Below are 15,958 nucleotides of genomic sequence, written 5' to 3' on the forward strand. Positions count from 1 at the left end.
CCACTGTCTAGAAAGTTTAGTCTGGGAGATCTCCCAGTTCAATTGTTCACTTCTCCTCATGTTCAGATGAGCAGCGCAGGAAGTGCATGCATGTTCCTGATCTCCTCTCAGGTACAAGCCTGGGGGATCGGGTAGGGGGAGACATACGGTCTGAAAAGGCTCAAGATACCACAAGTTGACACTCTGTGGAGAGATGCAGTTATTCTAACTTTCCCTAGCTACAGAAACAGCTTGGGTCCTTTAGTTCACAATTCAGCACACAAATCTGAAAAAGATTATTTTCTGGAAAAACTTATATAGGGAGATAGGAAGCTGATCTGAGAAAATCGTTTTAATGTAAAATGTATGTCTACCTTAATATTCTAAAAATAAAGGCAAGAAGGGGAAGGAAGTGACTGAACATTGGGATAATATTGGTGTGTGTGTGTGTGTGTGTGTTTCGGGAAATGGGAGTGATACAGCTAGGAAACTCCACCCAAGCATAATCACGTAGTGGTTTTCATTTGAGATCTACAAGGAGGATGCACACACAAGTTTGAATGTGGTCTTTTTCTCTGTAAAGATTAAAAGGAAAAGAGCTAGTAATGTAAGATGACTATCATAAGATAAATAAAATTCTGACATACATAAAAATATTTACTAAAGAAGTTTTGGTTTCAGTGACATCCTAATTAGTAATTCTAATTACAAATGGCTTTATATTTCCAAAGAGCAGTACAGTTACACTCCTTAGCAGTATTTCCACTGGAGACAGACACTTGTACATATCATGCTCTTGTTACAAGTAGAGAAACCCAAATGCCATAAGATAGCTCATTTTGTAGATATGATACATAAAGTAACTGGAAGTTGCAGGGAATGATAGCAGCAAACTACTAATAAAGGGTTAAAGCCAAAGATAATTAAGGGAAAAAGGCTACACAAAAATTGGTATTGAAGCTGGATAGCAATCATTCAAATTGTATGCCAGGTCGAAAATCTTCTCTTGCACAGCTGCAATAGCTTCTATTTTTAGCATTTATTGATCATCTGTCTTAGTAGAAAAGATCAAATCGCTTAAAAAAAAAAACACCTTTACGTACAATTATTATTTAGTGCCTTTGAAATTCATGGGGCTTGGAGGGGAAGGAATGCCACCCTACATACATTCACACAAATCCAACTTCTTAAGAATACTGCTACTGCTTTTCAAACACACATGCAAAGCACCTCTTCTGAACACCCTATCATCAATGCTCAGATACCACTCATAGGACATCTGTGGTAATGCAGGACTTCCCAAGTAAACAGATTATGAGTAATAAAGAAAAAATATCTCACGAACAAACCTCACTGTAAACTACACAGAGACCTACTTTTCTAAAAAGAAAAACAAGTCAGATATTCAGTGACTCTACGTAGCATGCATAATGTTAACTCTTCCATCTTTCACCCTCAGAGCACAGAGCTCCATTCTGACTGAGAAATCTATCTCCTTTATATTTAAAGGACTTGAGTTAACAGCTGGTTTCCTTGCTGAAATAGTGAAGAGGAAAATGCATGGTGCTCTTTTGCAGAATGCTATAGGACCAGAGTATTAAAACTGGGAACTGTGAATCAGGAAGGCACTGGCTTAAATCTGTCCTTAGCCATGAACTCACTAGGTGACCTTAAGCATGCCACTATTTCTCAGTCTCGGCACCCTTGCATCTGCAATATAGAGCTAATGATAGTGGCATACCCGACAAGGTTTTTGCAAGGATTACTGAAATAATGCATGTGATATACTATGAACACTTCAAACATGCTTTATTTCTATGATCATTACTATTATTATCATAGAATTTTTATGATGCTTTTCAAAACAAGTCTTCCCAAAGCAGCTTACAATCAGAAATTATAAAGGAACAATGCATTAACATAAACAGCTGATTTTTTGTTTAACAAACTAACAACTAAAAGAGCAGCATAAAATACATCATAATACCAGCCTAACCCTCCAGCAAAGGAGATCGTTACCTTGTTGTGGTGCTGGAGCTTGAGAACCTCAATGACGCCATGAGCTAAACCATGAAGGGACACCCAAGGCGGGAAGGTCATGGCAGAGAGGTCAGACTAAATACGATCCCTGGGGAAGGAAACGGCAACCCACCCCAGTATTCTTGCCATGAAAATTAAATGGATCAGTACAACCAGAGATATGTTGGTATACCATCGGAAGATGGGACTCCCAGGTCGGAAGATGGACAAAATGCTACTGGGGAGCGACAGAGGATAAGTTCAACCAACCCCAGATGTGATGATGCAGCTAGCTCAAAGCCGAAAGGCTGGCTAGCAGCCGATGGTGCTGGTGGTGAACGACGAATCCGATGTTCTAAAGATCAACACACCATAGGAACCTGGAATGTAAGATCTATGAGCCACGGCAAATTGGATGTGGTTATTGGGGAGATGTCAAGATTAAATATAGACATTTTGGGTGTCAGTGAACTGAAATGGACTGGAATGGGCCACTTCACATCAAATGACCACCAGATCTACTACTGTGGACAAGAGGACCACAGAAGAAATGGAGTAGCCTTCATAATTAATAATAAAGTGGCTAAAGCAGTGCTTGGATACAATCCAAAAAATGACAGAATGATCTCAATTCGAATTCAGGGTAAGCCATTTAACATCACAGTGATCCAAATATATGCCCCAACCACAGATACTGAAGAAGCAGAAGTAGATCAGTTCTATGACGATATGCAGTACCTACTGGATAGTACGCCAAAAAAATATGTTATTTTCATTACAGGAGACTGGAATGCTAAGGTGGGTAGTCAAACGACACCTGAAATTACAGGCAAGCATGGTCTGGGAGAACAAAATGAAGCAGGACATAGGCTGACAGAATTTTGCCAAGACAACTCAATGTGCATAACAAACACTCTCTTCCAACAACCTAAGAGACGACGTTATACATGGACTTCACCAGACGGTCAACACCGAAATCAGATTGACTACATCCTTTGTAGCCAAAGGTAGCGGACATCTATGCAGTTGGTAAAAACAAGACCTGGAGCTGATTGTAGTTCAGATCATGAACTTCTTATTGCACAATTTAGAATCAGACTAAAGAGAATAGGGAAGACCCACAGATCACTTAGATATGAGCTCACTAATATTCCTAATGAATATGCAGTGGAGGTGAAGAATAGATTTAAGGGACTAGATTTAGTAGATAGGGTCCCAGAAGAACTATGGTCAGACGTTTGCAGCATTGTTCAGGAGGCGGCAACAAAAAACGTCCCAAAGAAAAAGAAAACCAAGAAGGAAAGATGGCTGTCTGCTGAGACACTGGAAGCAGCCCAAGAAAGAAGGAAAGCAAAAGGCAACAGTGATAGGGGAAGATATGCCCAATTAAATGCAAAATTCCAGAGGTTAGCCAGAAGAGATAAGGAATTATTTTTAAACAAGCAATGCGTAGAAGCGGAAAAAGATAATAGAATAGGAAGGACAAGAGACCTCTTCCAGAAAATTAGCAACATCGGAGGTAAATTCCAGGCAAAAATGGGTATGATCAAAAACAAAGATGGCAAGGACCTAATAGAAGCAGAAGAGATCAAGAAAAGGTGGCAAGAATATATGGAAGATCTGTATAGGAAGGATAATAATATCAGGGATAGATTTGATGGTGTGGTCAGTGAGTTAGAGCCAGACATCCTGAAGAGTGAGGTTGAATGGGCCTTAAGAAGCATTGCTAATAACAAGGCAGCAGGAGATGACGGTATCCCAGCTGAACTGTTTAAAATCTTGCAGGATGATGCTATCAAGGTGATGCATGCCATATGCCAGCAAATCTGGAAAACACAAGAATGGCCAACAGATTGGAAAAAATCAACTTATACCCCCATACCAAAAAGGGAAGCACCAAAGAATGTTCCAACTATCGAACAGCGGCACTTATTTCACATGCCAGTAAGGTAATGCTCAAGATCTTGCAAGGTAGACTCCAGCAATTCAGGGAACGAGAATTGCCAGATGTACAAGCTGGGTTTAGAAAAGGCAAAGGAACTAGAGACCAAATTGCCAGTATCCGCTGGATAATGGAGAAAGCCAGGGAGTGTCAGAAAACATCTATTTCTGTTTTACTGACTATTCTAAAGCCTTTACTGTGTGGATCATAACAAATTGCGGCAAGTTCTTGGTGGTATGGGGATACCAAGACATCTTATCTGCCTCCTGAGGAATCTGTATAATGACCAAGTAGCAATGGTAAGAACAGATCATGGAACAACAGACTGGTTTAAGATTGGGAAAGGAGTACGGCAGGGTTGTATACTCTCACCCTACCTATTCAACCTGTATGCAGAACACATCATGCGACGTGCTGGGCTTGATGAAGCTGAGGCTGGAGTGAAAATCGCTGGAAGAAACATTAACAATCTCAGATATGCAGATGATACCACTTTGATGGCTGAAAGCGAGGAGGAGCTGAGGAACCTTATGACAAAGGTGAAAGAAGAAAGTACAGAAGCTGGGTTGCAGTTAAACCTCAAAAAAACCAAGATTATGGCAACCAGCTTGATTGATCACTGGCAAATAAGAGGGAGAAAACGTGGAGGCAGTGACAGACTTTGTCTTTCTAGGCGTAAAGATTACTGCAGATGCTGACTGCAGCCAGGAAATCAGAAGACGTTTACTTCTTGGGAGGAGAGCAATGACAAATCTTGACAAAATAGTTAAGAGCAGAGACATCACACTGACAACAAAGATCTGCAAAGTTAAAGCAATGGTATTCCCCTAGTAACCTATGGCTGCGAGAGCTGGACCATAAGGAAGGCTGAGCAAAGGAAGATAGATACTTTTGAACTGTGGTGCGTGCCTTGGACTGCAAGAAGATCAAACCAGTCCATACTCCAGGAAATAAAGCCAGACTGCTCACTTGAGGGAATGATATTGAAGGCAAAACTGAAGTACTTTGGCCACATAATGAGAAGACAGGATAGCCTGGAGAAGATGCTGATACTAGGGAACGTGGAAGGCAAAAGGAAGAGGGGCCGACCAAGGGCAAGATGGATGGATGATATTCTGGAAGTGATGGACTCGACCTTGGGGGAGCAGGGGGTGGCGACGGCCAACAGGAAGCTCTGGCGTGGGCTGGTCCATGAAGTCACGAAGAGTTGGAAGCGACTGACCGAATAAACAACAAAAACCAGCCTAACCTCAATCAAAATACATTCTAAAAATTGAGCAAGAGCAAAACCAACCCCACATCCTAATTAAAGTTGAATTGAAGTAAAAATGTCGTTAGAGCCCGCCTGAAAAAAAAATAATAAGGAGCGAGCCAAACATCTCTCTCTAGGGTGGGAGTTCCACAGATGGAGAGCCACCACCACCAACGCCCTGTTTCTTGTTCCCACCAACCTGGTCTCTCTTTAGTTTGTAAATGCTATTTACAAATGTTTTATCCACAGGAGAACTTTCCCTTCCCCAAGGAAGTTTGGTCATGTGGAGGATAGCAGGTATCACAAACACTGCTGTGTTTTCAAACACTTAACCTTGCTGGCTTGCAATGACTGAACTCTATATACATGCAGTTGAAGTAGATGCCACAAATATGGTCATCCTCTTATTTATTTGTTTGTTACGTTTATATCACCCCTTTCCTCCAAGGAGTCCAGTGTAGTGTACATGATCCTCCTCCTCTCCATTTTATCCTCACAACAACCCTATGAGGTAGGTTAGGCCGAGCATCAGTGACTCGCCCAAAGTCACCCGGTGGGCTTCATGGTCAAGTGGGGACTAGAACCCAGGTCTCCCGAGTCCCAGTCCAACATTGTGCAGTGATGGACCAAGACTTCATTTCCTCTTCTAGCCATTGGAACCCCCTGTCTTACCTCTGAGACCACCAGACATCCATGTGTGGGCATAATGTTTTAACAGGGCATACATAACATTGGACTTTACATGCATGTATGCCCTATTAACATATTACATGCACACCTGGGCATGCCCTTCATTTCTCACAGACCAACAGATTCCCACAGGGGGAAAACATGACCGCATTCCCATGTTGCACACAAGCAGTCAGGAGACGATTGTCTGCTTCAGGCCACAAGGATCTCAAATTAAGCAACAGTTATTTGTGTACTTACTGCAGATTGGTTTCTACATGCAGATGTAGTGGGGCCATAGAATGCTGATAGAGGCGGAAGCACATTCAACAACCTGGCTGTGTACTCACTTGAGGCATTGAAGAGTTTCTAAGCACAGATCAGCTATTGAGCAAAGTGGGGGCTAGAGGAAGAAAGGCTCTACTATCATCCTACTCTCCGAGAGATGATAACGCTTATAAGAAGCGTCTGCTCTTCTGCCCTGATTGCCCTTTCAGCACCATGGTGTTCAACCATTTGCTGTAAACAGTTTTCTAGATTTGGTCTGCTGGATAAAGGCACAGGGGGAGAGGGAAGAGAGACCTATGCCAGGAGTACCCCATGACCAAAACTTCAACAGCAGATATAAGTTCTTGTAAAGAGGAAAACACATTCTCATTGCCTCCTCGCTTTAAATTCATGTTTAAGGAGCACAGCACATGAGTACAGGCCTGTTAAAAATGTGTTCCTTAGGTCCATAGTTAAGAAATATTTTATAAATTAAAATGGAGTTCCTTCGAGCCCACTCTCTGGCGCAGTCTCCCCCTGCAGGACTCTCCACTGTTATCTCTGATCTCAGATAGGAGATAAGAGTGGAGATGCGGGCAGTGGGGACTCGGACAGTGCTGGGAGAAGCAGCCAGTCCTGGCACTGTCTGAGTCCTTTCACATAGGGCCCCAAGAAAGGACTCAGCTAGCAGTGGGCTGGCCAACTCCCTTGGTCTGTGCTGAGGGAGGCACAGAACCCTGTGACTCTTTCAGCATAAAGAAAAATGGGCAGGGCCATAGCATCAGTGGGTGTGGCCATGCCCCCCACCCCATAATTGTTCTGCACCCATGAATTAAAAGAGTGGGATCCAAAAGCTAACTGGAAATACATTTGTACTGAGGAGCAGGATCTCCATTGACTCAGAATGCTCAAGAATAGGGACGCGGGTGGCGCAGCGGCTTAATGACGCTGGAGTTTGCCAGCCAGAAATGGTCGACACTCCAACGGTTCGAGCCCCGCTCTGCATGACGGAAGTGGGCTCCCGTCATTTCATCCCTAGCTCCTGCCCACTTAGCAGTTCGAAAGCGTACCATCTGCGAGTAGATAAATAGGTACCCCCATTTCGGTGGGGGGAAACGTTGGCAGCACTCTATGCGGGGAGCAGGGACCGGCACTGGATCTGCCTGGACATGATCGGTGGAGGAGCGGTGGAGAAAAAGCCCGGATGAGCCGACTTCCCTAAGAACGCTGCTGGCCAACTGATGCAAAGCTAGCTCGCCCCCTTGTGGTACATCAGCGCAACAGACTAGCAACTACTGGCGCCAGAACATCTACCGTGTAAAAACATTGTAGACTCCCTGGCAATGTGTGCCATATGCTAAATAAATGAATAAATGCTCAAGAATTAGCCAAGGAAAGTGTGTTACAGCAGTAGGGATTTGGCTTGGAACAATAATGGTGTCCCTTTTCCAGGCCACCTTTCTGCAAAAAGTGTGCTTGAGGATGCTCACAAGGGCACTAAAAGCAATGGCATAGCAAAATAGGATAAAGTGCAAGTAGCAGCAGTTATGTTCTTTGTATCTTTTTATCTCCCATTCTTTGGATTGAAGGTCATTCTATCAAAATATTTAGAGGAGGAAGCTGACAAACTCTCATTTCATTTCCCCGTTATAATAAAGGTTTATTACCACCCAGTAATGTGAATTCCAGAGATAGGTTTGCTCATTCAAGTAAACACTCCACTTATATCCTCAGTAACTCAGGTCACTTTTAGCACTGCAAATTATTACAGTTTTTAGGACTTTGCAAGTCCACAGTTCTAGTATAAATGGCTAAAGTTTTGTAATGCTTATGTTGACAGTTGTAAAAATCACACCCTACCTTACTTGTCCTCTTATATCCCTCCCCCATTTTAGCCTTTAGTTCCAGGTTATGTTGCCCTTGATATCTTTTCTTACTAGCTAAAGGCCACTTTAAACAAAAGAGAAAACAACCCTAATTCCATTATCTCTCACTGTGAAGTCATTCTGAAAACACTTCAGATTTCTTCAAAAGAGAAGTCAAACTCAACTCAAGAGCTTGATTTCTAAAACAAGAGGTGTCAGGGCTCAAGCTATTCTGGACGTTACACCTTGGACTTTCCCTCTAAATTCCAGATTCAGAATCATGGTGCCTGTTTGTAATTGCTCAACAGTGACTCAAAAGAACTCTGCACGTGCTTAGAGGCACACTTCCTGTTACCTTCTGCATTTCAGGTCTAAATCTTTGTAGTGAAAATAAAGATAATTAAGGTCTGCTCAATTATTTAGTGATGAGGGAACAGGTGTCACGGTCATGCTCAGAGACTATTTTAGCTTCATCGCTGCTAAGTTCTGGGCTGAGCCCTGGCACTGAATACAGGTTTCATGGCTGAGCCCTGGCTCAGATTAAGTTTTGTAAAGTGGGTGCTAAATGGTCCTAAGTCTTAGAATTTAATACTGAGTAGATACCCTTTAAGTAACTTTATAAATGCCCAGAGACTACTGTTGGAATTATGTAGCTATTCAAAGAGTTTTATTTATCATTCAGGTGCTCTCCCAAAACAACAGCGCTCTCCTATGCAGGTTTACTCAGAATTAAGCCCTAGTGTGTTCAATAGGCCTTACTCCCTTTAAGTGTGCTTAGGATTGCAGCCTCAGCAAGCAGTAACCCCAACATTCTTTCACAAATAGTGAATGTATGTCAGGTAATTGTAAAACTCATGGCTATGATGCCATCCTAAATGTTCTTGTCATTTGAACCACGTTATAATAGTGAATGTTATAATAGTGAATGTATTATAATTATAACTATAACTATAATAGTGAATGTTAATAGTGAATGTATTATTATAATACTGAATGTTATAATAGTGAATGTATTATTATTATAACTATTATAGTTCACATTATAATAGTGAATGTATGTCAGGTAATTGTAAAACTCATGCCTATGATGCCATCCTAAATGTTCTTGTCATTTGAACCACATTAAACGTGTTTGCAAAAATTTTCCCCGCAGACAAAATAAGTAGGAAAGTTTGCAAGGTGACTCATCTTTCTGTGCTGGCCATTACATTTTTACTTCACGGTAGACTTTACAAACAAAGGCAACACCAACAAAAAGGAAAAAGAAAATAGAAGACTGTGTAATAACGAAAACTGAAGATAAAGTGACACCTTCTGTTTAGTTGCATAACTACATTTTTTGTAGAAATTTGTTCCTATCACAATTCCCGCTTCTAGGCACCAGATTCCTGTCTTCCTTTGCATCTGGTCCCTCTTTGTCAGCTTGTACTTTGTCCCTAAGAACTGTTAACATCACAAAAATGTACTTCACATGTGCCTTGAATTGTAAGGACTCCTGACTGAAATTAAGCCATAATTGTTCTCCTCTGCAACTTTCCCACCTTTTAGCTGTCTTCCTTTTCAAGCATATGCTCCAAACAGCTGGATCTGAGTACTGTTAAGGTGAGTGTCCTATGTACATTTGCACTGATATATCCCAGAAGGGCATTTAGTTTGTGCTTGTGGGTGGGTTTGTTTTTTTTGCTGGTGGTTTCTGCTGTTGTAGGTCATATTTTCCACTGGGAACACAAAATTGGCTTTGCCTGCTCTATTCCTGTGTATGGCATACAAGTACACAGCACTTGTACTCTTTTGTACTTAAATTTAAATGTCACCAAGCACTAATCAGCGCTTCAGAATGGGATACGGAGTTAAGACTGTCATGGTCGCCTTGGTGGATGATCTTCACCTGGGAATTGATAGTGGGAGGGCATCCCTGTCGATTCTTTTGGATCTCTCAGCGGCATTCGATACCATGACCAGATGGTGTCACTTGGGGAAAGTTGTTCCTCGAAAAAGGAACTATTATGTAAAGTTTTAGTATCTACATGAAACCACTGGGAGAGTTCATCAGGAGGCTTGGGGCTGAGTGTTATCAGTATGCTGACAGCCCTATCTCCTTAACATCTTTATCCAAGGAATGTATGGCTCCTCTGAATGACTGCCTGAAGTGGGTAATGGGCTGGATGTGGGAGGACAAGCTAAAGTTGAATCCAGGCAAGACAAAGGGGCTCATCGTGAAGGGACCTAACTCAGGTATTGAGATATGTCGACCAGTTCTGGATGGGCTTGCACTCCCCCTGAAGGAGCACATTCATAGCTTGGGGGTGCTTCTTGACCCAACCCTGCTCCTGGCACCCCAGGTGGCAGCAACAGTGAGAAGTGCCTGTTATCAGCTTCAGCTGATACAGCAGCTACGCCTGTTCCTGGAACGTGTGGAGCTGGTAATGGTGGTGCATGCGCTGGTAACCTCTAGGCTTGATTTCTGCAATGCGCTGTAGTTGGGGCTGCCTGTATATTTAGTTCAGAAACTTCAACTGGTACAAAATATGGCAGCCAGGTTGGTCTCTGGGACATCCCGTGGAGACCATATTACACCGGTTTTAAAATCTTTACACTGGTGCCAATTTGCTTCCGAGCAAAATATAAAGTGCTTGTTCTTACTGTTAAAGCCTTACATGGCCTAGGTCCAAGATACCTTAGGGAGCACCTTCTCCCCTACGACCCAGTCTGCCACCTAAAGTCCTCTGAGGGCTCTCTGCTGCGGGTGCCTAATGTGAGACTGGCAGCCGCACGCAAGAGGACCTTTTCCTTTGCTGCCCCTCGATTGTGGAATGACCTGCCAGTTGAAATGCACCTGCTGACCTCTCTGAAGGCTTTTAAGCAGGCATTAAAGATGCCATTATCCTGGCAGGCCTTTCCTTTTTAGAACTCTTGTTCATTTTGCTGACTTCTGTATACTGTTTTAAGCAGTGTTGTTTTAAGCTGTGTTTTATTGTTGGATTCTTTAAAAATTGTTTTTAGTTCACTTTGAACTAAACATTTAGTTATATGTTGTTTGTATATATTGTCCACATGTTTTATGTAAATGGTTTTTAAACTTTGTATGTTGTATTTTAATGTTTTAACTTTTGTAAATCGCCCAGACAGCTTCAGCTATGGGCTGGTATAGAAATCATCACCATCATACACACAAAACTGTGTTTATCTGCACCATGTTTCACAGCACACACTACTTCAAATAAGGTAATGGCGGTAAGCACTATCCCACACCAGTTGTAGTCTGTCTAGAGGGCACCTGGTTGGGGAATGCTGATCCACCCCATTTTGCTTTACATAGCCAATTTCAAGATAAAATAAAAAATTCCAGTTGCACAAATGGGACTGATGTCCAGTTCTTAACAGAATACCATAATAAACATTTTGAGCAATTTTAAGTATATTGTTAAGTGTTGAATACAGTTCTGAAGAGAGTTGCTGAACATACCACTTTAAGGCTGTAATCCTATACCCACTTGCCTAGAGTAAATCCCATTGAACTCAATGGGCTCACTTTTGAGTAGACACATATAGGATTGTCTTGTAAAAGACCAGAAGAAGAAGAAGAAGAAGAAGAAATGCCAAAATCCCTTCCCTTAGGGGAAGGCTTGGGATTCATACATAAGCAGCAAAAACAGAGCTAGGGACAAATAGCCCAGAAGTGAGGCTAAAGTGAGCCTGGAAATGCAGAATAAATTTTGCACTGAATACCCTTTTTTTGAAGTGTCTTTGTTTTATAATTGGATAGTTTTCATTGCATGCCTTTATTGATGTTAGCTACCCTGAGCAATCCTATGGAATTGGCAATTATATATAACTATTTATTATTTTAATAATTTCTAACCTACTCTTCATCCTAACAGTTTCCAGGATATTGGGGTATATAAACCCCATTAATAAATAATAAATACATAAAAACTAGGACAGCGGGCATCTTCCTTTACTGTAAGTCAAAATATATCAGAAGCAGCAGAAAAATGAAGCCTTAAATATAGGGGTCGTACAGTGCCATCGTAATCCCGATGTTAATATGCGAAGAGGGTCAGGGCAGCACGTTGGTGGCTCATGGCATGCCACTGGGGGAGGGGCTGTGCCTGAGTCTGTGGAAAGCTCCCACCAGTGGTTCTCGTGCCAGCAGCAGCCAGCAGAAAGAGGCAAAGCACAGCATTCCAGGGGTGGGAAGGAGTTGACTATAGACCCGTTGCATCAAAGCTGCTCCATTCCCCCAGACAGGCCTGTTTCAGAGTTGCTGTACTGCACGCCACAGACTCACACTGACTCTGCCTTCCAAACTAACCTAAGTCTTATTTAAACAAAGCCTTTCCACTGAGCTCTCTCATGCAGTGGTCTCTCTCCCCTCAGGCCAGAAGCAGGGGGGTGTTGCCCTCAACCATTTCCTGGTTCCTCCCAGGAAGCACAACCCACTTAGACCAAATCCAGTACTTCTTTCATATTGTTACAGGCTCAGTCTGGGCCCCAGCAACAATACCAGCCCTGGAGATGGTATAGCTAATAACCCCGCACCCCACCTCATTGGTGGGGGTGGGAACTGGAACTGCAAAGATCCAACAAGACAAAAAGTAGTAACACCCCCCCCCCCCCAACACACACACACTTTCTTTCTGCAGGGCTTGGAATGAAGCAGGACATTCGCCGCTCTGTTCCTCCCTGGCCCCACTTAGAATGATTCTGCCCGAGATGATTTTTTAAATGATAGACTAAAATGCAGTTAGTAGGAAGGAATTAAGGCCCAAACAACACACGAGGGCAACAGAAAATCCTCTGGCCTGCTTTTTTCCCTTCCCAGCTTCTGCCAATTTCCAAGCATGTTTCTCGCTGTTGGGCTCACATACACAGAGCCTAGCAGAAGACAAAATTGCTTTTAGGAGATAGACTGTATATGTTCAGGTAGGGAGGAGAAGTGGTACTTTGCATCCCCCATTTCCTCTTTAGGTATATTTGAAAACATGGGTCTGCTATCAACATGTGTATTTTGGGCCCATAAAATTAAGGGTGCAACTCTCAACATTCCCCAGCCAGCCATGTAGGACCTTTTTCTGTCTAAACATGCATAGGATTATACCTTGGAATATCTAGAAATAGTTATGCATGATCTAGCTGATTCAGTGTTTAGATCAGTAACTGATGCTCTTTAACCTGGAAGCGGCTGACACATGAACTGTTTCTCCTGATTACTATAACACAGGATCTCAAAAAAAATAAAAAATAAAAAGATGCTGCATCAATGCATCTGAGTATGACCTCAAAAAAAGACCTTGTCAGCATCAACTTGTGTCTCCCTTCAAAAGCAGCAGAACATGTTTGGGAACCCCTCACAAGTTATTTGTGAGTTTTCATTAAATTAATGTGATCAGATAGAAACAGCATCTCTAAACAAAATGCTACATTTGAACCACAAGCAAGGGAAATGCAAAATGAATCTTACAGTCGGGTGTGAAAATTAACTCAGTTCTTTTTAGCACCATCTGAGGCAGTGAAAAGCTGCATGAGGGAATGGTTGTCTTGATCAAAGTCACCCTTTCAGTCTCTAATCAGTTTTAATTCATTAATCCAAACAGATACTCTATTAAACGCTTTCAATCCCTGCTCAAAAGCAGGAACAGAGACATGTTTATATAGTTAGTGTTTAAGAGGCTCAGCCTTTCTTTTCTTCCATGAAAAGAGGTCCAAGTCAAAGCCAAGTGTATTAAAAAGAAACATTAAAAGCCATCACAAAGCACTGCATCTAGTAGCCAGGCTGCAAGTGGAAATACCCAGGCCAAACTGTTCAGCTGTTACAGACCTAGGTCTCTAATAAATGCTCCTGATTTGCATGAGGCCGGTGCAGTTGCAGCTGGATATATATGCACCGTGTTAAGTAACCGAGTCATTCTGTTCCATACTTTTTGCTTAGCTTTGAAATTCCTCAAGTAGCCACTGAAACAGTTTAGTCATAATAAGCTCATCAGCAATTACTAGGGTGGAAGCATTTAAATCACTTATTCAGATTAATCCATTAAGGCTGCAGTCCTATATACACTTCCCTGGAATTCAATGGGACTTACTTCTGAATAGACATGCACAGGATCCCACTGTAAAATACGTTTAGAGCGTAATCCTGTAAATAGGCATATCTACTCAGAGGTAAGTCCCACCAAGCTCAATGAGTCTTAGAGCATTTCTACATGAGGCTTTTATTGCACGCTCGCGATTGGTCACTCATGGAAGTTTGTGAGTCCTTTACACAATGTTGTCAACCTCCAGGGCATCTCCCACAGTTTTTGACGTTATCCCACTTTTAAAAAGATCAGAGATGATGCAATATTTTAATGTAAATCTGCTTTAACGGTCAGGTGAAATTGCGCAGTTCTGCTATAACACAGCACCATGAGGAAAATATAGCGTGGCTCCATATGATGAGCTACTCCATCATGGAAGAAGGGAAAATACTCTGGGCTAGTCTCCCCGCACTCCTCTCTCTCCTCTGCCTAAGCTACTCAGGGTTCTAAGCTAAGCTTGCAGGGTTGTTCTATGATGGAAGGAGAGATGTATGCTGCTCTGGGCTCTTTCAAAGAACAGCAGAATAAACAGTAAACATGTAATATGGAATATGATTACATATTCTGGGTGGGCCTCTCTGACTGGGTAAATTGGGGTGCCCTCTCACCCACTTCGAGAGTCAGCAGGATGAGGAGAGAAAGAAAAAGCACAGCAAATTCTGACAAAGCATCCTCTCTCTCAGGATTTTCTCTCCCGCCCCGCCCCGCCGAATTCATAGACCAAGCAGAGAGAGGCAGCAAATTCTGAGGAGGTGGCAAAGAGGCTGTGGAGAACTTGCTGAAAAAGACAGCCCCAAAATAACAGGCCCTGTCAGCTCATGTAAGGAGCCAATCTTAATCCTGCGAAGAATCCAGAAGTAGAAGCTCCAGTAAATTGCCAGATAAAAAGCCTGGTGTGGTGAAGCCCTTCTTCCCAGGAAAGTGTGTATAGGAATGCAGCCTTAATTGACTAAAACGGTGCTGCTGATTAAGCGTCCAGCAGATTTTTAAAAATTACTTTAATGTGAGTGCTTTTAAAAAACTGTAAATGGTAAGCATCACATCTGACACACAGGAGGAATGCCTCTACTAAAATGAGGCCTGTTATGATACATGTGTACATAATCTAAAACTGACTTCCCCAGCCTCATGCCCCCCAGACATATTGGACTAATGGAAGTTGTGGGCATCTCCAGGAATGCTGGGGGTTGTACTCCATCATGTCTGGATGGCCCCAAATTTGAGAAGGCTAATCTAAACAAAGAAAGCAGGACTCTTGCTTCAGAAATAATGGTGATTTTTTACCCATAAGCAAATTTGATTGACAGATAATTGATTAAAACTAATATGATTATTCAATTAAGATTTCTTTAGTCAGGCTGCAGCCATAATGATTCCTGAACTAGATCGTTTGGGAAAACTTTACCTGGATCCAGGTGTGTGAAAGATCCAATGACAAAATCCAGTGTAGAAACAGCCAGTAGAAAGAGAAGCAGCAGCTGGAGACGGATTATCCATTTCACACCGGCAAGGTTAATTCCGAGCAAGCCCAGCAGGACAGCAAGTGAGATACCTCTTACTGCCCAAATGTTACTGAAGCTTAGGAGATCAGAGATAGATTCAGCAAATCCAGTAATGTACATTGCACCTGCAACACACTGAAGAATAGTTTTACTTGTGAAATTGCTAAGTAGTAAGTTACATGATGCCTGTACTCCAGGATGTTGAAGATTTATTTTTCTATTTATTTTGGTATCACATGGCCTATAAAAAGGCCCTTGGGGTGGCTTTTGAAAGTTCCATTAATAAGATAAAAAATTAATAACATGTGAATAAAACAAAGTCCATGATTAAATAATAATTAAAGACATCATTTTAAATTATTTAAAACAGCATAGTGACATAATCA

At 42.1% G+C, this 15,958-nt stretch overlaps 1 protein-coding gene across 1 annotated transcript in view; it reads right to left on the bottom strand.

Moving 5' to 3' along the window:
- SLC12A8 (solute carrier family 12 member 8) overlaps positions 1-15,958 on the bottom strand; it is a 91,232-nt gene that overhangs the window by 55,208 nt on the left and 20,066 nt on the right. Inside the window, exon 5 of the mRNA XM_084807644.1 lies at positions 15,476-15,707. Within this exon, the coding sequence (XP_084663770.1) occupies positions 15,476-15,707 (232 nt within the window). The remainder of the gene's footprint in view (positions 1-15,475; positions 15,708-15,958) is intronic.

Source organism: Heloderma suspectum, chromosome 1 (genome assembly GCF_057233095.1).
Source record: "Heloderma suspectum isolate Gila_16-S chromosome 1, 16-S_ref, whole genome shotgun sequence".
In the NCBI taxonomy this organism is placed as follows: Eukaryota; Metazoa; Chordata; class Lepidosauria; order Squamata; family Helodermatidae; genus Heloderma; species Heloderma suspectum.